Source organism: Silene latifolia, chromosome Y (assembly GCF_048544455.1).
Source record: "Silene latifolia isolate original U9 population chromosome Y, ASM4854445v1, whole genome shotgun sequence".
NCBI classification, from domain to species: Eukaryota; Viridiplantae; Streptophyta; class Magnoliopsida; order Caryophyllales; family Caryophyllaceae; genus Silene; species Silene latifolia.
The window spans coordinates 65,715,653-65,739,330 of NC_133538.1; the positions used below are offsets into that span (position 1 = coordinate 65,715,653).

At 34.9% G+C, this 23,678-nt stretch overlaps 1 protein-coding gene and 1 long non-coding RNA gene across 3 annotated transcripts; one reads left to right on the top strand and one right to left on the bottom strand.

The window, feature by feature from the left end:
• Nucleotides 1–5,474: 5,474 nt before the first annotated feature.
• On the bottom strand, nt 5,475–17,972 carry LOC141634025 (uncharacterized). Of its 2 annotated transcripts, none has more exons than XR_012538760.1 (6): nt 17,531–17,972; nt 14,065–14,167; nt 11,515–11,613; nt 11,222–11,323; nt 8,764–8,840; nt 5,475–5,849 (listed from the first exon to the last, which is right to left on the bottom strand). It is a non-coding gene; the product is annotated as an uncharacterized LOC141634025 (long non-coding RNA). The 2 variants fall into 2 exon arrangements; XR_012538759.1 differs by lacking the exon at nt 17,531–17,972 and adding an exon at nt 16,924–17,499 and having other exon boundaries at nt 5,506–5,849.
• Nucleotides 5,856–7,617, top strand: LOC141634023 (uncharacterized). The gene is made up of 4 exons (XM_074446351.1): nt 5,856–6,264; nt 6,356–6,632; nt 6,727–6,823; nt 6,915–7,617. The coding sequence occupies exons 1-4, from the start codon at nt 6,244–6,246 to the stop codon at nt 7,078–7,080; spliced, it is 561 nt and encodes a 186-aa protein (XP_074302452.1). The 5' UTR covers nt 5,856–6,243; the 3' UTR covers nt 7,081–7,617.
• Nucleotides 17,973–23,678: the final 5,706 nt, after the last annotated feature.

Here is a 23,678-nt window from a genome sequence, read left to right on the forward strand (position 1 = left end):
ATCGCAATAAATGGACATAGGCTTGGGTATGTCGACACCAAAGCCAGAAAATAGGTCGACGAGCCATTTCATCTCACAAAGTACCGCGACCATAGCCCTATACTCGGCCTCAGTGGAAGAAAGCGACACAGTCGGCTGCTTCTTAGTCTTCCAAGATATGGGAGAGCTACCGAGAAAGACAATCCAACCAGAGACGGATCGACGAGAAGAAGAGCAATTTGCATAGTCCGAGTCACACCAGCCCGAAACATTAAGTGTACTATCAGAACGGAGCAAAATCCCTTGTCCCGGCCGACCTTTGAGGTAACGCACAACCCGAAGCGCAGCGTCCATATGCACCTGACGAGGTTGATTTAAAAATTGAGACAATACATGGACTGCATACGAGAGATCTGGGCGAGTCACCGCAAGATAGACAAGTCTTCCAATTAATCGACGATAAGACTCGACATCTTGAATAACATCACCTGTAGCTGTACCCAATTGATGATTGTATTCAATCGGTGTAGAGCTGGGTTTCGACCCCAAAAGCCCCGTTTCAGAAATAATATCCAAGGCATATTTTCTCTGGCTGAGACAAATGCCTTCGGAATTACGGGCTACCTCAATGCCCAAAAAATACTTTAAAGTACCCAAGTCTTTCATATGAAAACACGTACTCAAATAGCTCTTAAACTTAGCAATTGCATCAGAATTATTCCCGGCAATGACGAGGTCATCAACATAGACAAGAACATGTAGACATACCGCATTAGCCGAATAATGGAATAAAGAATAGTCCGAATAAGATTGAGAGAAACCATACTGGCGCAAAGCAGAGGCGAGCTTGGCAAACCAACACCGTGGGGCTTGTCGTAGCCCATACAAGGACTTACGCAGGCGACAAACTTTACCATCCTTTCCCTTGCTAAAACCAGGTGGCAATTTCATATACACTTCTTCCGACAAATCTCCATGTAAGAAAGCATTGTGTACATCCATCTGGTGTAATTCCCAATTTTTACTAGCGGCAATAGTAAGCAAAGTACGTATGGTGACCATCTTCACTACGGGCGCAAAAGTTTCCCCATAGTCAATACCGTCAATCTGATGATTTCCAAAGATAACTAACCTTGCTTTATACCGCTCGATGCTCCCGTCGGACTTGTATTTAATTTTGTATACCCAACGGCACCCAAGAGCTTTCTTATTTGGGGGCAACTCGGTCAGCTCCCAGGTACCATTATTCTCAAGAGCGACTATTTCCTCTGCCATAGCCTTACACCATCGGGAATCGGTGATAGCCACACGAAAGGTAGGAGGCTCAACACCATTAGTAATCGCTGCAAGGAACTTTTTATGACGAGAAGAAAATTTATCGCAACTGAGATAATTAGCAAGGGCATAAGGTGTACCTGAAGACGAAGACGGAGAGTCGGGAGGCGAGTTATTGGGCGTTTCTGGAGGTGTATCAGCAGAAGCACCGACCAAGTAATCACTCAAATGAGGCGGAGGTCGTCTAGTTCGCTTACCACGACCCAAATTCATGTCACCTGTACCCGTGTCACCTGTACCCGTGTCACCTGTACCTGTATGGCTGCTCTCGGTCTCCCCCTCAATGGCCTCAACAGTAGGCGTGTCCACAACAGTGGCCGTGTCAACTACGGCCTCGTGCGGGCTGGAAACATCCCCTGCCTCCCCCTCGCTACACGCACCCCCACCCGAAACAATGGACCCGGCAGTAGATGGAGCGAAAGGAAAGGAAGTCTCATAGAAACGAACATCCCGACTCACAAAGATATCTCCAGTAGCGAGGTCATACACACGCCACCCTTTTTTATTGTGAGGGTACCCAAGGAAGACACACTTACGACTCCGCTTTGAAAATTTATCACCTTTGGTATGTTGATTATGAACGAAACAGAGACACCCAAAGACCCGCAAATTAGAATAGGAGGGGGGTGAACCAAAGAGAATTTCATAGGGAGTTTTATTGTGAATAACAGGAGAAGGGGTACGATTTATTAAATGAGCAGCTGTTAAGACACATTCACCCCAAAAAGAGACCGGTAAGTGCCCTTGAAACATAAGAGCACGAGCGACGTTGAGAATGTGACGGTGTTTACGCTCTACCCGACCATTTTGTTGTGGAGTACCGACACACGAGGTTTGGAATAAGATGCCATGTTTAAGAAAATAATCGGCCATGTCATTGAACTCCGTGCCATTATCAGATTGGACTACTTTAACTTGTTTGGAAAATTGGGTGTGAACCATAGCTAAAAAAGTCATAAACATTTCAGAGACCTCGGTTTTGTCGAGTAAAAGATAGACCCAAACCGCCCGAGAACAGTCATCGACTATAGTCAAGAAATATTTTGCCCCAGACGACGATGGAGTACGATAAGGCCCCCACAAATCACAGTGAATTAAATCAAAAATAGACACCGCTTTATTGGGATTCAAGGTAAAACTTTGACGACATTGTTTTGCTAAATGACAAACATCACAAATGTGGTCCAAATGAGAAGAATGAAAATTGCTAATATTAGGAAGAAATTGCAGAACTTTATTTGAAGGATGACCGAGCCGCATGTGCCATGTATCAACAGGAACATCAGAGCTCACCCGGTGCACTGCTACACGCTCCGTTGCCCGTAAATAATATAACCCGTCTCGCAACTCACCGACTCCAATCTTCGTCTTCAAAGAATGGTCCTGAATGTGACAAGACAAGTTAGTAAAACTCAAGACACACGAAGTGGCAGCCACTAGTTGAGAAACAGAGAGCAAATTGCAAGTTAAACTCGGTACAAATAAAACATCGCGAAGAATAAGGGAAGAATTAATCGTAACCGAGCCTGCCACTGTAGCCGAAACCGTGTGGCCATTAGGGAGGCTGATTGGGCAGGACAGGATGGTATGCGAGTTAGTTAACCAGCGAGCATCACCCGTCACATGATGCGATGCCCCCGTATCAATGATCCAATCAAGAGACATACCACTAAGACGGTCTTGTGACAAAGAAGCATCAGCAATTAGGGCATTTGCACGAGCCTGCGAACGAGTATTAGAAGAGCCAGCTTTGTTTCGAGCCTTGAGCTCGTCAAGAGTGCGGGGACGATCACCCCACCAATCCGGAAATCGTTGAGTTTTAATAAAACAATTAGAAACCTCATGTCCAGACACCTCACAATGGGAGCATTTGATTTTGTGTCGTTCCCGTCTCTCGGCATCTCGAAGAGCACGCCAGTCAGGAGTTGCAAGAGACCCTGATGGAGACGGTCCACGCACAGCCATGGCCATCACGTCAGGAGCCTCGGGTGCAGCAGCAGGACCCGCAAGCAAGCGCTCCTCTTGCAACACCGCGTGATAAACACGGTTGAGGGACGGGAGGGGATCAAGGGAGAGTTGGTGATTGCGAATAGTTCCATAAAGAGACTTATCTAAACCCATAAGAAACTGGTGAAGTCGTTCCGTATCTTGTCGAGCGAGAGCGGCTTTGGTGACACCACAAGGACAGCCACTAGTCGAACATGTAAAAGGCGGTTCAAGAGCAACTATGGCGTCCCACAAAGTTTTTAAATTACCATAGTATGTAGTAACCGACATACCTTTGACTTGTCGACAATCATGTAATTGAGTTTTAAGATGATGAATTTTGGCGCCATCGATGACGGCGTACTGATCCTCCAATTCAGTCCAGAGAAGACGAGCGTCCTCTGTATCCGACACACTATCGCGAATAGACGGATCGATTGAATTCATGATCCATTGAACGATAGTGCAATGAACAACCTCCCATTGACCAAGCAGAAAGTCATCAGTCGGCTTAGCGATTGACCCGTCACAAAACCCGAATTTGCGTCTTGATTTCAGAGACCGACGCATGGAGCGACTCCATTCTTCATAATTATCGCTCCGGAGTTTAATATGGGTAATCGCTTGACCCGGACCTTCCTGATTAACAAGCGAAAAAGGAGACAAGGAATCAATTTTTTGTGTATTAGAAGCGGAAGCGGTTTCGTCACATCCTTTGTCATTGTAGCGGTCGAGAACAAAACAGAGTAAGGGCCGGAGAAATGAGTTAGTGACAGACGACAGGGAAGAGTTTGGTGGGAAGATAGGGTTTCACTGATACCATGTTGAGAATAGTGTTTAGGTTAATCGTATGTTGTGTTTCTCATTAATTCAATCGGGATATAAATACAATCCGTCTTGGGTCAAAGCCCATACAAAGACAATCCGTCTAGAAAGCCTAATTCGGCCTAATAAAAATGGCCGTGCCTTGAGCGGGCCGCGGCGAAGGTTTGGATCAGTGGGCCTGGCACGACACGACCCGAGGAGCCCAATATTCGTGCCTGGGCCGGGCCAATTTTTGGGGAAGACACGGTGGGCCGGCCCAGCACGGCCCATTGCCTACTCTACTAGTTTGACTCATCCAGTCATCCCACACCACACAATGTTGCAATTTGCAAATGAAAAACTGTTGGGAATGAATAATTATTTATAACTCACAATGTTGTAACTTGCCTAATCCTACAGTGTCTTCATCCATGCTAAATTCAACTCACTCTAAGGACTACTTAATCAAGAGAAGGCAGAATTCCCACCATCAATCACGACCGAGAGCTCCTCAAACCCTCCAAATGTTTTTGATTAAGTCAAACAGATTTGAACTTGGAGACTATTAAATTACGGTCTACCATTACTCATTGTTGCAGAATAAGTACCTAACTCTCAATAATAGCAGTCGAATTTAGATCTTTTCGTGTTATAACATTAACTAGAGTAAAGCAAGACCACCCTAATTAGGTGCTTTGAATTTATCTATTTTATTAGTTAATCACATACAACTCCTGCCAGTCAATTCCTGCAAATCATGGAGTGCTGTGATTGATGATAAAGCAACTAATTCAAGACCATACTTACTAAACATCGGCATCATAATTATGATACACTACATAATTTGACAAATTAAAAACAAAAACTCCCAAGCAAGCATCAATACCAACAATTCTGAACACAAAATTATAACTCTAAAATAATTGAAAATACGAAATTTAAAATGATTGATTTTTAACCCTCATTTTTAATTAAATTCACCCCTAAAGATCAATTTTTTTTATTATAATCTTATTTTTTCCCATACAAAATACTAAACAAATCTTCAAAGATTAATATATGAATTGAAGCTAACCCTGTTGCTATAATAGACTAAAATCCGTTCTTGAGAAGGGTCATCGACGAGAATAGGTGGCCGCGGAAGCGGCGACCGATGGTTGTAATGGTGGTAGGCAAAGTTCAGTGTTTGTGGTGAGTTTGTGGTGGAGAGGTGTCGATTTGTTTCTCCTGGGTAGAGAAATAAGGAAACGCGTTGAAAATCATATATATATATATATATATATATATAAAATTGGGTTGGAAGCGTGTGGATGCGCCACGTGTCATGGAAAGAAAAAAAAAGGAAAAATCAGGCCGTAATTCTAAAAGATCGTTTAATGCGTTCACACATGAATACCAATGAAAACATAACAAAGTCTGAAAAATATATATAGGATATCTAAACCCTGATATATACAGCGTATGTTTTTCCTTCTAAGAGTCCCTCTTCAATGGACATAGGGAATCTAAATATGATTCCTGCTTAATGTGTTCAACGTATTCAACATTATTTCACAGAATTCCTTCCATATAAATACATGTCTCCAAACTTTTTTTTCCCACCACACAGTCTCCTGATTTCTCTTTGTATTATTATCGAGTTATTTGCACATCAAGCACACCACAACATCACCATGTCGATCAGCATGTCCAGCAAAAAGTAAAGTTATTCAACTCAATTATGTCGGCTTACTCCTGCGTAGTACCTGCATATTATGTTGATGAAGATTAAAATTTCTGTTTCATTACTCCAAATTAGTTTCCATGATTTATAAAATAAACTTCTCCAGTTATTATGTTGATGAAGATTAAAATTTCTGTTTCATTACCCCAAATTATTTTACAAGATTTATAAAATAAACTTCTCCACTTACCTTGCAAGATTTCACTAAGAAGCTTTATTTTACAAGATTTCAATAACAAGCTGTATTTAACCTAATTCAACTATTTTGCAGAAGGGTTCTTGCTTCTCAAACTGAAACCTACTCTTTACTAGAGAGTTTGAATAGCAACAAAGATGATTGGAAAATCAAAGCTCGGGTTTCAAGGTTGTGGACGGTTGTGAATGCAAATAATAAGGATGAATTAATAAGCATTGAAATGGTCCTTATTGATGAGAATGTAAGTTTCCATGTTAATATTTTTATTAAAATTACTCATTAATCTTACAGATTTCTACTATATATGACTTTTATTGTTATTTTTATGACAGAAAAACTATATTCATGCCGTCATCAAATCCAACATAGCGCATTCTTTTCGCGGACTATTCACCGAAGGAGGTGTTTATATGATTAAGAACTTTGCCGTACTTGAAAATAAGAGCACTTATCGCGTCGTATCTGACAACAAGATAATGATCCAGTTTTATTCCAACACCGTGGTAAAGGAGGTCACATTTGATTTGCACAAGATACCGCAGCATAGATTTGATCTAATAGAGTTTGAGAAGCTACCGGAAAGGATTGGTAAAATCTATATTCTATCAGGTTAGTAATTTATAATAAAGCAAGATGTCTATTTTAAACATAACTTCTTCTCTATGTGTTATTTACTTTCTCTCTTACACAACCATCTTTGTAGATGTTATCGGTGAAATCATTGGAGAGGGTCAAATTGACAACAAGAACTTTAAGGGCAGAGAAATAGTAACTCTTGACATTGAGTTGAAAAACCTAAGGTAATTTTACCAAAAAAATCATCAACGGCTATGTATGTTTTTATTACTGTTTCTGTCATATCCCCTAACCAAGAATCACTATATTGTATAGGAAGAAAACAATCAAGATCACTCTTTGGGGAAAAGCGGTAGAAGAATATAAAAAGGAAGCTTCACTTAAAGGACTTGGCAATCGGGTTGGAGTTTTCACATCAACTTTGGTGAAAGAATATCAGAGTAACTATTTTTTTTTCCAACCTTCTGTACTTTTTTTGTAAAAAACTTTCAGCAATCTATATGAAATAACTTTTAAAATATATACAGACACAATGTATTTATCAACAACTCCGGCCTCAAAAGTGTACTTGAACCTCCAAATGCCTGAAGTAGAAGAGTTCAAAGAGTGTTTGAGGTTTGCAACATAAATGTAACTTTTATTTAGAAATTTTACATTAAGGACCTACGTCACTAAATGACATCCTTTTGACATATTTATTTGACATTGATGGTCCTATCAAGGTTTTGGAAATTCCAAAGAAGGGTATTGATTTGAGTATCGTGGCAGCCAAAAAGAAAACAATTGGGGAGATTCTAAATTTAGCAAACACAAATTTTGAAGGAGACATGACTTTCTACTGCCTAGCAACAATCAAAGGTTTTTCAAATAAAAATGGTTGGAACTTCCCTGTATGTGCAAAACACAAAACATCTGCAAAAGCGGCTGGGACCAAATTTTGGTGTCAAAAATGCATGCTCATCATTGATGATGCTGTCGTGAGGTACAAATATAAATATATTCTTATTCTTTTGATGTCTAATTTAACGTATTCAAAAATACTTACGCAAGTTGATTATTTTTGCAGGTATCGTTTAGAAGCGGAAGTGGAAGACGAAACAGGGTCAACAAAATTCATAGTTTTTGATGATGAGGCTCAAAAAATAATTGGGATGACAGCCCAACAATTACATGATATGGAGGAAGCAAAGGATGAGGTACTAAGAGCTTTTCATTATGTGTTATTAACATTATTCCAATTAGCACATTAATTGTCATTTACAATTAAATGTTAACAAATGTAAACAGATAGATGAGGAAGGCGAAGTGCCACAACTCATCCAAGATCTTAAGGGTCAAACCTATGTTTTTCAAATCAAGATAACAAATTTCAATAAGACGGTTCGAAACCAAAGTTTTACTGCTACCAAGATTATTGACAAAGCATTCCTGGAGAAAGATTTGGTGGGTTGTTATTATCTTTATGTGTTACCGTTTGTAATTTAAAAAAACGAAAATTGTTCATACCTAATGGAATTTTTCCTTTTTATATGCATGGATTCAACCGTATCGGTGGCAACGTGTAATAATGGAGATGTATTTGAAGTTGGCAAACCCGAGTCAAGTGCCCCAAAGAGAAAAGCAAATGGCAGGGCCAATGAAGATGATGAAGCGTTAGAGAAAGGAAAGAAACCAAGGGAAGAAGCCTAAAGATTGAAAACAATTTTATTTTCAGTGTAGTCTGTCGTCTGTCGTTTTTCTCGAGCTTTTAATAAGGATTAATATTTAGGATTTCTCATTTTCAAATTATGGAAGTTTTATTTAGAAGGAAAATTATCGATTATGTTATGTTTTTTTATTTTAAATTTTCCTGTTAAGTGTTGAGTTCATAGCAGCTCTGACACAAAAAATATTGGAAATTAGTATTGTTTTGGAATTTAAATTAAATCGATTATGTTATATTTTTTTAACTCATATAATTCTGCTATGTGCTTAGTTCATAGCAGCTCCGACAAAAAAATTATTAGAAATATACTTAATATAATTGTCGCCATCTTCTTATTCATGATGACCAATCAACAGTCTCTCTTTGACTAACTCATACTCTCATGAAGTACAATCTCAATATGAAAAAAAACATATGTAGTTTCACGTTTACGGACATTAATTACGATAGTGTGTTTACCTCAACTAATTACACCGCGACATACAAAGCCCATACAAAAGTATACATGCATTGACGGCTACTAATTCCATGAAAATCTGCACAATAGATACTTATCGTATAAGTATTGTATAAGTAGTTAATCATTGCAGTTGTTACATCTATCATAATCGAAATACTTAAAAGTTCCAGTCGTAATCGCTTATTAGTTTTTTAAGAATCAGAAGAAGTAATATTTTATCTCATACCCTGTGTTGTTCAAGCTAAAACGTATTAGTTATTAAGTTGTTGTAACAAGCAATATAAGTTATTATTATTTGACGTATAAGTGAATGCGACTGAAAAAAAGCAACGATATAAAAGCAAAATATGGAGAATAGTAATCTCACAGGCCCAAATGTTATCTAATTTCGTCAAATACCTATACATTGTTTTCACCACATTCGTTGACTTAATTTTTTTTTTATTTATACAGATTCATGGTATAGGAGTAATAATGGATGAAGTTATTTTCAACCAATTCATTGTATATTTTTTTTGAACACATTCATGGTATATGATTTGAATGAATGAAATTCTTTAAGTTAACCTCATTTAAAATGATAGACTATTTAAATCAGATAATTCAACGAACCTCAATAATGGCTTACTATTATATAAAGGATTTATAGTGCTTTTCTCACAGGCCCGAATGTTATCTAATTTCGTCAAATACCTGTACATTGTTTTCACCACATTCGTTGACTTAATTTTTTTTATTTATACAGATTCATGGTATAGGAGTAATAATGGATGAAGTTATTTTCAACCAATTCATTGTATATTTTTTTTGAACACATTCATGGTATATGATTTGAATGAATGAAATTCTTTAAGTTAACCTCATTTAAAATGATAGACTATTTAAATCAGATAATTCAACGAACCTCAATAATGGCTTACTATTATATAAAGGATTTATAGTGCTTTTCAAAAATCATACATTGTTGTCATTACATATTAAAAGAAAAATATCATTCACAAATGTCGAAGAATATGTAAAAACTCCATTATTTGCCGATATTTTAAATCATGATACTGCCCTCACTAACATTTTATTGTTTTAAATGTAGATATGCTGAGGCCAGTCATGGGACAATTGTCCTACCACCATCCTTTACAGGTGGACCAAGGGCGATGATGCAGAATTATGAAGATTATGTAACATATACAAACTACATGTTACATAAACGAAAGAATGCAGACCGACAAAAGTGCATGTCGTCTACAACGCCTTGATTACAATAATAATAATAGATGCTTCACAAAGAGGAATAGTTTATTTAAAAAACGCACGTCATTTTAAGATTGTTGTTTTGATTTGTTATTAAGAACCAAAAGTTCTCACTACCAATTTTTTATATTATGATTTATTTCTTTTTCTTTATTTATCAGCAGCTGCTTAAATTGGTTACATATTAACATAGCGCACAAAATTAAGTTTTTGTTACACAGTGAACCACGTAGACTATCTAATTGTCGAGTTATTTAATCAATGTATTAACTAAAATAGCAAATAAATATCGAAAATAATCATATTCCATCACATAAGTCAGTGATAATATTACAAAATGTCCTTTTCTTCACGGTTCTACTCTTTTTTCACGCTTTCTTTTTAAAAAAAAAATGTAAGTGAATTACTTTGGAAATAAAATAAAATAAAAACAAGCGAGATGAAATTTCTGAGGATTTGTGAACAAGAAACAAATGAAAAAAATTCGGGCGTGATTGTCGAGACAGATACTAAGTTCGTTAAATATTAGAATACAAATTGTTAGTCAAACATAACATAAGACAAAAATTAATTTTCACTACACATAAACCGACATAGACTGATTTATTTATTGACTTATCATTAATTATTTCCTAAATTAATGGAGAATGTACTGACTAAAGTACTGATTTTATTCAATGTATTGACTAAAATACTTTCATATATATGAACACATCATGTGTAAATATCGAATGTAATCCTATTCCAGATTAAAAACTGTAATTTTCTTCATCACTGTTATACTCTGACTTCAAACATTTTCTTTTAAAAAAAGAATAAAAACATGGAAAGTGAGTTAGTTTGCAAAGAAAATCGAAAACGAAGACGTGAAATTTCTTCAAACAGGATGTGTGAACCGAGAAGACCGCAAATAAAACGAAAAATAAATGTTCAAGACTTGGCAGGTAAGTTATCTCTTTGGTATCATGTTAGTAACTACATTGTATATAAAAAAATCCGGTTGCAAGTGAGTTAAGTTTTAAACTGCTACTCTAACTACGTTTTATTTTCTCAAAACTTAACCATATAACTGTTAACATGTCGTACTTAAACCCGTCTTTAAAGTGTCGTATTATTAATAGGATTTATATGCGTCTTCAATATGATGACGACAAATGTATACTGATTTTTTATTATCAAATACGTTTATGAAAATGAATCTCATACCTGTACAAAGTAAAATGACTTTAACCTATGTGCAAACCAACACCATATCGAGCAGAAAGTATTTTTATTCATATCAATTATGTTGTCTTCCTGCATTGCTTCCTGCAAAATGTGTGAGCAATAAAATATGTCAGAGTAAAACAATTTAGCATCCCTGATTTTCTAATTAAACTTATCGTGTAATTTTTCTTTCATCAATGTATATTTCTCTATACAATATATTCTTAACTTCTCCCTGATTTTTAGAATAAACTTCTTCTTTATTGACATTACGAATATTTTAATATAATTACCTCTAATGCCCGATAGAAAATATAGCCCGATATGAAGCTCCTATAAGTACACAGGGTCAACTTCGCAAATTACACAAATCTCTTATAAGTTGGTAAACACTGCAATTGTTATTAAAGATCACGAAGCACAAGATAATTAATTTCACCACAACACATAGACCTTTCGTGCATAATTAAACAAATTTCAAGTTCAAGTACTTATGTTCAACTTAAAAACTACAATGTTATAATATTTAAAATCTAACGTCTGAGTTGGGTGTCAACGCTCCTACTCTAACGCAATCTCTCAGGGCCATCAACTGCAGGACCATCAAACTCAGGACGGAACCTTCCAAATACAAGTAGATGTTTTATTTTATTTCTAAAACCATTTTAAGTATATGTATTAACATTAAGTAGTTATTTCATTTATGCTAAAAATCATCTCACAGGTGTAAAATATCGTGATCTGGGGAAACCTCTTTATGAGCGCAAGGAATGCAAAGCTATTCTTTGGTATGAGGAAAGGTTGAAAAAGGCGACAAAATCTACGAATCCATCATTCTCATTATGTTGTGTCGAGGGGAAAGTAAGCCTACCATTGTTCAAGGAGGCGCCACCTTACTTGAAGGAACTTTTGAGCTATTGCGGGGGTAGTAGATCAAGAAATTTTAGGGACAACATAAGAAAGTACAATGCAATCTTTTCTTTTACTTCTATGGGGGCTCATATAGACTATGAGATCAACAAATCGCCAGGACCTTACGTATTCAGGATTAGTGGACAGAATTACCATAGTATAGGACCCCTCTTGCCGAGAACGCCCGAAAAGTGAAAGTTTCTCCAATTATATATGTATGATAGTGCAGATGAGGAAGTGCGACAAAGAATGACATGTATCTCTGATGGTAATGACATGACAACGTTGGATTCTTCTATTGTCCGTGGGTTACTAAGCATGCTTGACCAAAGTAGTTGGCTTTGCCAAGTTTTTAGAATGGCAAGGGATAGAATCAACTCAATACCACATGAAGAGCTACGTATCAGGTTAATTTCTACAAGAAAAGAGAATGGTAAACAATATAATGCTCCTTCTGCATCTGAAGTTGCAGGTCTCATTGTTGGAGATTTTGGACAGAATAGTGGAAGAGATATCATTGTTGAACATAAAAGCGATGGGACACAAAGAATAAATGAGAAGCATCCTTCTTATATGGCTATGCAATATCCACTAATGTTTCCTTTTGGTGAAGATGGTTACCATGACGCCATCCCATATAAAGAAGTGGCAAGGAAGAAAACAAAGAGGAAGTTTGTAACTCTAAGAGAATATTATGCATACATTCTTCAACAAATGGTTAATTAAGGCACTACTCATCTAGAATGTGGAAAACTATTTCAGCAATTCATTGTTGATGTTTATACATCAGTTGAAGAAGATCGACTAAGATACATTAGATATAATCAATCATCTCTAAGAACTGATGTCTTAAGAAATGTATGTGATGCTCTTACTAAAGGAGAGAACATTGGTGCTTCAATCGGAAGAAGAATTGTTATGCCACCTTCTTTTACAGGTGGGCCAAGATACATGATGCAAAATTACCAGGATGCAATGGCAATTTGTAGATGGTATGAAAACCCATCGTTATTCATAACCTTTACTGCTAACCCTAAATGGCCAGAAATAAATTACATGCTTGAATTTATAGAAGGTCAGAAAGCTGAAGATAGGCCTGATATTGTTAGTAGAGTTTTCAAGTTGAAACTTGAGCAGATGATGAAGGTTTTGACTCATGAGGAATTTTTTGGCCGAGTTTGTGCACGTATGTCTCTAAACTTTAACATAGAACATATCTACTCTAAAGTATTATGTTTATTTTAGGCCGAATCCTAATTACTTAACACACTTTTTTTACAGATGTTTATACCATTGAGTTCCAAAAAAGAGGGCTGCCACATGCCCATATACTTCTTTGGTTGGAACCAGATGAAAAGCATGGCACCCCAGAATTCATAGACACAATAATATCAGCAGAAATACCAGACAAGGAAACAGATCCTGTTGCGTATGATATTGTATCACAATTCATGGTTCATGGACCGTGTGGTGAAATGAATGCAACTGCACCATGCATGACAAAAGATGGGTGCAGCAAAAATTTCCCAAAAAAGTTGCAGCCAGAAACAATTATTGATGACACTGGATATGCAATTTACAGAAGACGTAATACAACCAGGTCTGTATGATTCGCTATTATAATGTCTCAACCTTTGATTCTTTAATAAATTTGTTGACCAGATTTTTTTTACTTTTTAACGTAGACTAATTTTTATGTTTTCAGGTCTGTCCGCAAAGGAGATAAATTACTTGACAACGGCTATATTGTGCCACATAACAGGAATCTACTAATTATGTTCAATGCACATATCAATGTTGAGTGGTGTAACAAATCTAAAGCAATTAAATACCTTTTCAAGTACATCACAAAAGGGCTTGACAGGACCACAATGATTTTAAAAAGAGTGGAACAAGGCGATGGAGACGAGGAAGATGAAATTAAAACTTACCTTGACTGTCGCTATCTTTCTTCACCTGAGGCGGCATGGAGAATATTTGCGTTTGAGGTACATCAAAGAAGTCTAGCAGTTGTGAGATTGCACGTCCATCTACCTGGTGAACAAATGGTCACATTATCTGACGGTGCTCGGTTAGTTGATGTCAATGACAAAAACCATGACACCATGTTTACCAAGTGGCTAGAATTTAACAAGAACTCAGCTACACCAAATTCATTAACATGTGCAGAGTTCCCGACCAGGTATGTATGGACAGATAAAAAAAACATGGACTCCAAGGAAACAGGGTAAATGCATCGGACGGATTGTATATGTACATCCTACAGCTGGTGAGAGGTACTACCTTAGGTTATTACTTAATTCAGCTAAAGGACCCACAATCTATGAAGATATAAGGACTATTAACGGCTTTATACACCCCACATTCAAAGATGCTTGCTATGCTCTTGGCCTCCTAAGCGATGACAAAGAATGGAATGAAGCTATGCGAGAGGCTAACCAATGGGAAACTCCTAACCAACTGAGGGAGTTATTTGTGACAATGTTGTTATTTTGTGAAGTAGCTGATCCTCTACATTTCTGGAACACAAATGCTTTTATCTTAAGTGATGACATATTGATTAGAAGAAGAAAATTGTTAAGGCACCCTCAACTGGAACTATCAGAAAAACAAATCCACACATATTGTCTCCTCGAGTTGGAAAAGATGAATCGTTATGTGAAGACAATCTCAGATATGCATCCACTCCCACAACCAGATGTTCAAGAGATTCAGCACCTTGAAAATAGACCAATAAGGGAGCAACTAAGCTATGATGTCGGCATGCTTCGTAAACAACATGATGAGTGGAAGCCCCTTCTTAATCCCCAACAATTACACGTGTACGACAAGGTTATAAATGCTGTAAATTCAAACACGGGGGGAGTTTTCTTTGTGTATGGACACGGAGGTACAGGAAAAACATTCCTTTACAAAACAATTATTGCACGTCTAAGGTCTGAAAGAAAGATCGTCCTCACTGTCGCTTCATCAGGTAATTGAACGAGCATTTTACAATATACACATTTACATATAAATAAATGTCTGTTGTTTATTTTTCTTATTCTTCTCATGATGCAATTTTATCAACTCCACAGGTATTGCGTCACTTTTACTTCCTGGAGGACGAACCGCTCATAGTAGATTTGACATCCCTATTGACATATTTGATGGTTCTACATGCGGCATTCGTCAACAAACTCAAGTTGCAGAGCTCCTTCGCCAAACTTCACTCATAATATGGGATGAAGCTCCAATGGATCATAAATATGCTTTTGAAGCCGTAGGCATGACATTTAAGGACATTGTTGGTTTTAAAGACAAAAAAGCAGCACTAAAGCCTTTTGGTGGAAAAAACATTCTACTCGGTGGAGACTTTAGACAAGTACTTCCAGTCATTCAGAAGGGAACAAGGCAGGATGTTGTTCGAGCTTCTATCAATAGGTCTTACATTTGGGATAGTTGTCAAGTGTTCATGTTGACAACTAGCATGCGTGTTAGGAGTCAAACAGAGGATGGACAAATTGACACAGGCAAAGAAAAATTTAACAAGTGGTTACTCGATCTAGGAGATGGTAAAATACCCGCTATTAGAAGAAACAATGAGGAAGAGCCGACATGGATCAAAATCCCAGATAAGCATTTGATTGAACGTACTTCAAATCCAATTGAGCAAATTTTTAAAAGTACGTACACAAATTTTGAAGCTAACTGCTTTGACGAAGAATATCTTCAAGAAAGAGCGATTCTCACCCCCATTGAATGAAACGGCAAGTAAAATAAACGACTACATTTTTCAGCATGTAAAACGGCCAATGACGGTATTCAAAAGTTGCGATGAGGTATGCCCAGCATCAACATATTATTCCGATCAACAACTCACATACCCAACTGAATTCCTTAACACATTGACGCTATCCGGCCTGCCTAATCATGAGTTACAACTAAAAATAGAAGTACCGGTCATCCTTCTAAGAAATATTAATCCTTCTATGGGATTGTGCAATGGTACGAGACTTACTATCACTCACATAGGAAAACACATCATCCAGGCAAGGATAATTATGGGGAACAAAGTTGGAGCATCTGTGATAATTCCTAGAATTGTCCTAACATCCACTGATTCAAAATTTCCCTTTGTCCTTAAAAGAAGACAATATCCCTTGAGGTTGTGCTATGCTATGACAATTAATAAAAGTCAAGGACAGTCACTCAAACATGTTGGTGTATACCTTCCCAAACCCGTTTTCAGCCATGGTCAATTATATGTAGCTGCGTCACGAGTGACATCCCCTGAAGGACTGAAATTCTTAATACATGAAGACGACGAGAACTTTCACGGCTACACAAGAAACATTGTATACAAGGAAGTCTTCAACAACATTCCGAAGGTAAATGTCCATTTCAATTGTTTTCCTTTGTCAATTGAAATGTAATACATACAATGACAGTAATGTCTATATTTAATATGCAGGTGATCATTGACATGCCGACATGAAGACTGTAAAGCAGCATCTACATGGATCATATTCAATTTTTATTTTATTTTTTACCAATAAAGCCATTTACTTATTTTATTCCTTATTTGTTACAGCCCTGGAATTAAAGTGTATAAAAAAAATTTAGCTTCATAAAGACAACTGAATTCAAGCTATTTGAAGATACATGCAGCATCAGATGAACCAATTAACTATTTTGTTTTGTCTAACCATAACAATTGAATACTAAAACAACAATTATACACATTTTAATTACGGATCTACTGATTACAAAAAAAAATAAAAAATGAATTGATTAGTCAAAATTCAAACCTCATTTCGATTGTTGACAAACGATACAACGAACAACAATTACAACCATTAAGTTGTAGAGGACGATCTAATCTCCAACCAGCAGTCTATTTTCTATTGTTTGATCAATTTTATTTGTTTTTTATAAAAAGAGAAATACGGGAGGTTGATGAAAGGAGGAGAAGATAAGGATATCAGTAGATGATAAGATCTGAGGTGAGGTTAAGCTATTATCATTTATTACTCTCTATTCACTACTCAATATTATACTTATTAGGTGGTGTGTCACAATTTATTAAAAAATAATTTTGTAATTATGTAAATAATAATAAAATGTGTATACTATTAGACTAGGTTGCACGGACACGCCTGTTTTTTTGCCTTCGCGTGTCGGACACCGTGTCCGACACGGACACGCGAGGGACACGCCTCAAAACGTGTCCGACACGCCTTGAACCGTGTCCTTGGTTTTATTTAATTCCAATACGTCTTGGACACGGCCAAGACACCTCGGACACGGCCCGTGTCATATGTGGACACGGCTAATATCAATATTCATACCTTTTCAAATTCGCAATCACGATATTCTATTATTTGTTCAATTGTAGTATCACAGTAGCACAGTTACCTTCATCGCCAGTTACCTTCGTCGCCTTTGACTACTCCGACAACCTCTGACACTGACGAACTCCGGCCTCCGACCTCCACCCCGTCGTTGACGTCTCCCTCTCAGCTCTCAACCTCTCACCAAGTTTGTTTTGCAATTTTCCCCAAATTGAATTTAGGGTTTGAGCAAATTACATCAATTCGATCCTTTACTATCCATTAATTCAATCGTTTAACATGATTACATAGAAAATAATGGTGCGTTGTTGGCTTGTTGCTTAGTAAGACTGATTGTTTCTTGGTTTTATATTTTGTAGAAAATAAAGGGTATAATTCTTGGTTTCTTGATAAGGCCTGATTATTTACTGAACTAATGGTTCTAAATGGCTTAATGGCTTTATTTCTTGGTTTGATGTTTTTTGTACAAAATAATTAAGGTACTCGTGTAAGTGATCGTAGACATATTGGCATTTTTACGGGTAAGATATTAATATTTATTTTGTCATTTTACGACTTTGTCGTCTTTAAATGACAAAAAGTTTAGATGTTGGTTACAATGTGATTCAAATTTTCTTTATTTTAATATGTATATTGATTTTTTTTTTAGCCGTGTCCGTGTCCTAAAAATTTTGAACTGCCGTATCCCGTGTCCGTGTCGTGTCCGTGTCCGTTTTCGTGCAACCTAGCTATTAGACCGTCGAAGGATATTTTATACTGCCTCCTATTCAGAGTAACTGTCCTATTTGCCATTTCCGTCTATTCACAGAACTGTCCCATTTGCCATATTTGGACATGTTTTTTGACTTTCCTACCCTTGGCTCTTTTCTTTATTTACCACCCCAACTACCCCTAAACCATCACACTCAATACTTTTCATTATTTAACTCCTATATTCTTACCCTTATACAATATTTTTCATTATTTTAACTTTATTCCTTAATTTTCGTGCCATTGTACAAATGGGACAGTTATTCCGAATAGGAGGGAGTATTTATAAAAAATTATCGCTTATCCTGTACATGTCTTTACCTACATGTACTTATCAATTACAAGTATATTATTAACATAGGGATTTTTTGATATAAGTTTTGTCTTTTTTTAACTAATATAATTATCAAGTGCGAATGTATTGACTTTTATACAAATTGAAATTTCTAGAAGAATTCTTAAGTGCCACGAACCAAACATAAAAATACCAAAGCATATGTATTTTGTAAATTCATGGATATTGAATTTAGTAAATATTAAATATTGAATACCTAATGAACCAAAAATTTAACAACTTTCTAAATGGGGTACAATGTATACAATTGTACCATTCATAGTATGATTGTGTGCAATTCTATATATACATATATAGGATGATAGACTTCACAGTTTCGAAACAAAAAAAAAACATTTTGAATTGAACACATATTACATAACTATACAAAATAATTCAAGCGATACAATTATTAACCAAATGGATGCTTTCTACATGTTTTCACTTTTACCCAACGACTTGCAATTCGAGATTGCTAAGGCGGTAGCAAGGACCTCAACTCGAGACACAATGAGTTTACTATGCATGTAAGTTCCATGTTTGTAAAGAATGAAAATAAAAATATTTTAGAACAATTTTGTATTAAATATTTTTCGTATTTAAATATTATAGGAAAATTTGTAATATTGAAAATTTCCTTTATTAGTTGTCGAGATATGAGGAACATTTGCATGGAGGACGCTATTACATCCGAGCTAAATAGATTTACCATGTTTGCGAAGTTACCAAACGACATGCAATTCGAGATTGCTAAAAAGGTTGCGGCTAACTCAAGTCGAGATGCAATCATGTTACTATGCACGTAGGTTTATAATTTTCACCGTCTCAAGCTCTTATTTACTTTCCTGCAACTTTTCAATAGTTATTTTTTCCACTCTCATACATTTTTTTCTCTAATAATACACTCTTCATTGTTGTAGTTCCAAACAAATGCAGAAGATTTGCACGGAGGAGGAAATTTTTAATAACATTCAAGCAAGACTATCTACTCAACCAACTCCTCATCTTAGCAACTAAAGAATCGAGTATGGTCGTGCAACAATCCTTTATAAGACGGAATTGGAAGATATTTTTATTTCTAATTTAGAGAAGGTTTTTAAAAATTATGTATTTTTTTAGTTCCGGTTGTAACTTTATATTATTTTCCTTTTTAGTTGGAAATCTACAAGTCTCCAAAGTTTTATGTTTGCGCATTTCTTTTATAGCGAACAAACACTATAATTAACCCACTATTCCATATCAGATACTCCACGATTTAAATTAATTATATAAATTGCACAACTTGAATTATAAAACGGCCAATGTTTTTATCTAGTAAAAACATGATTGCATACCCACCAATTTGGTATTTCAATGCAATTACCCACTAACCCACTTTTACTCCCTTGCCCACCGTATGAGTACATTATTATTAGAAAAGCTCTATTTTCATACGGAAATACGCAGGGTTAAGTAGTTTATGATGCGACTGATTGGAATGTTTGCTTCAAATCAGTTGCATTCAAGTCGAGTTCTACGAGATTTGCAAAAGCGGTAATTAAAACTGGCAAATTTGTTGAATAATCAAATGTACCGGGTTTTTTATTTTCAATTATACTCCGTATCACTTAAGTTCCTTATCACTTACCAAAAGACGGATTGAACTCCATTTTTTATTTTTATTTTCACAAAAACTCACAAGAGAGAGATTTAAAATTATGTACAAAGGCGTATTATGAGCCTGTGTACAAAATGCATTATTGGACAATTTGAAGACTGTACCACCATCAATCACAACTATATTACAATTATATTCTTTCTAATTTAATAAACATTTAAAAAAATATAAATTTTGCGTGTTTTAACTTTCTTTTGTAAACAACATATAAACACAGGCCGTCCGAAGCACGGGATGCTTCCTAGTGGCTATAATTGCTTAGTTCGTAGAGTTCATATGGTAACTTAGTTCGCACAGGATCCCATATATATATATATATATATATATATATATATATATATATATATATATATATATATATATATATATATATATATATATATATATATATATATATATATATATATATATATATATATATATATATATATATATATATATATATATATACTAGGTAGTATCTCGCGCATACTGTTTTAAAATTCTATTATTATAATTGAAGAAAAATAATATAATTCGTATATAACCTTTAATATTTTTACCTATAAATAAAAACAAATTAATTTTTTTTCTCAAATTTTATTTTTTTAGGTTTAAGTTCAGTGTTTTAAAATAAAATACATATAATTTTAATTAAAACTAATACTAAGTTATAGTTAATTACGCATGATCAACGTTTTACAAAAAAAAATTATAAGAATCGATCAAATTATCACATTAATTAAAATAAAATTTATTCGAATAATGCAACAATCAACATTAAGGTATCAAATTATATCATTTCACGATACGTTATGTTCCAAATCAGTTAAAAGATTTATTCAAAATGATGTGAATATAATTTTATGCAATTTTTAATTTTGTATGTATAACGTTTGATATTTATGTATCAAACATATATGGCCCAAACTAAACTTATTCAAATGTTGTGGTTGTGTCTTACATGTGCTATGTGTCAAACATATCTATCAGAAATTTGCACCTTTTGTTTTTTTAACAATTATATATAACGATGTTTAAGAGTTTGCCGTAAATAAAATAGGTTGAATTTTCTCAAATATCATTTTTATAAGATAACGTATAAAATATTTAAATAAAGTAATATCTAGTTAGTCATAACTAATGTTTTGTTCTTGACGTATACATATTTAACTAAAGATATTAAAGAAAAATCTAATGTGTATTTTACTTTTTCATGTTATTTATATAATAGGGTTTTTCTACATGATACCCTTGTACTTATTCGAATTCTATGTGATACCACTCGCTTTTCAAAAATACTCGTGGTACCCCTAAACATGATAAAAATATCTTAAAATACCCAAAATGCTCTAATCCGCCTCTTTAAAATGTTTAATTTATACATTTTATTGATTTTTTTGGCAATAATTTGTCATGTCATTAACATAAACATCGTCTACTCAATTGTAAACATATTTTCTTTACAAAATATAACATATTTAAACGTGATTTTTAGTAGATTGGGTATTTTTAGAACATTTTACTACATTTAGGGATACTACTTATATTTTCAAAAATATAGCGGTATCACGTAGAATGCGAAGAAACACGGGGTATCACGTAGAAAAACCCTATATAATATTATATTACTTAATAATCATTACTTTTATTTTAATTATTCAAACTTATTCGCGATCACTGTGTACATACATACTCGTTATCACAGTATTTAAACCTCTCAAAATCTCATATGTATTCATTTTGTCGCAATATAATTTTTTCGTTCCCATACTATAAAATCTTATATATCTTAGTAGTTTTTTTTAAGTTTTGTTTTTAATATATACAATGACTCTTTAAAATATACTTTTCTTAATAAAATTAATGGTCTAAGTTTTATAACTTTCTCAAAATATTTTTTACGTAAATGTGAAATATTGTAAGATGCTCACTTTAATCATCTCTACATATCAAATTATGTTAATAACTTAATTATGTTCCTACTTCTAGTTCAAGCTGGACTTGGAGGAAGCTTTGCCAGGTCAAGGACCAATTTAAACCTGCTTACTGTAATGGTCAGTGGAGGACTAATGCAGGGAGATATATTATTGCTGAGGGTTACTCCTGGCTGCAAGGTGATCAGGCTAAGGTTCCATGGCATCATGTAATCTGGAATCGTTTCAATGTGCCCAAGCATTCGTTTATTGGGTGGCTGGCTATCCAAGGCAGACTACTAACTAAGGATAGACTGGTGCGTTTTGGTGTTATTCAGGATAGTACCTGTGATATGTGTTTGGTTGACCGAAGACCAGTCCATCATTATACGATCCGATTTGATGAGACAATCTTTGAGCCTTTGCTTCTTGCCTGGTTGGGAATTGATATGCCTAGCAGTGGGATTATTGAATGGTGTAGCTCATGGAGATGTAAATCCTTAATGAAAAAGAGGATTGTCAATGCTGCTATTTTGGCTTTGGTGTATCATTTGTGGCTGGTACGTAATGTGTGCAGGGTGGATTGTTTTCTCCCGTTCCTTGCAGCTGTTGTCAAGACTGTGCAACATATAGTGCAAAGTAGAGGTCAACAATGGAAATGGACTTCTAAGTATCAATGTATGAGATGGTCCCCTTGGATGTAAATTTTTAAGTTGTTCAGTAGTTTGTAGTAGGGGTGTTATGGTATGCATCTATTGGTGAATGTATGACACTATTTTAATTATTAATATAATTTTCACATTTCACCAAAAAAAAAACTTATGTTAATAAATATAACGAAAAGTATACTCGATTGAAAGCATTTTTTGCAATGAACGTTTTTATTTACAATTTAGAATTTTTATCACAATTTTTTTTTAATAAATTTAGAATCAAATCAACGTAATTATTTAATATAATTTTATAATAGAATTTATTAAATTATAATTAATATTTACTAAGATTTATGCTGCATTTATTATGTTTATATTTAATGTTCAGCTGTAATTAATACTCGTATTTAATGCTGGGTTGACACGTGTCGCATCCACAGCGTTTCAACCCAGTTTTATATATATATATATATATATATATATATATATACATATATATATATATATATATACATATATATATATATATATAAGAGATAAACTAAGGTCATGTATATGTATTGAGTCCATAAGTTTTATTAAGGGCTATTGGATGGTGAAAATGGATGGCCAAGATCAACCCCAAAAAAGTGTGTTTAATAGCTAATCTCACCATCTCTTTCCTCCTTCACTAATCCACTCTAATTAATCACTAATTTACTATATATTTGTTTTCCACTCATCCATTTCTCTCTAATCTTACACATTTCATTTCTCTCTTCTCTTAAATTCTCAAAAAAAAAACCAAATAAATAAAAAAACCCAAAAATCCAAATAAATAAAAAACCCAAAAATCCAAATAAATAAAAAAAAAACCCAAAACACCCAAAAAATCAAAAACCCAAAAAATCAAAAATTCAAACAAATAAAAAAGTTTTCTTCCT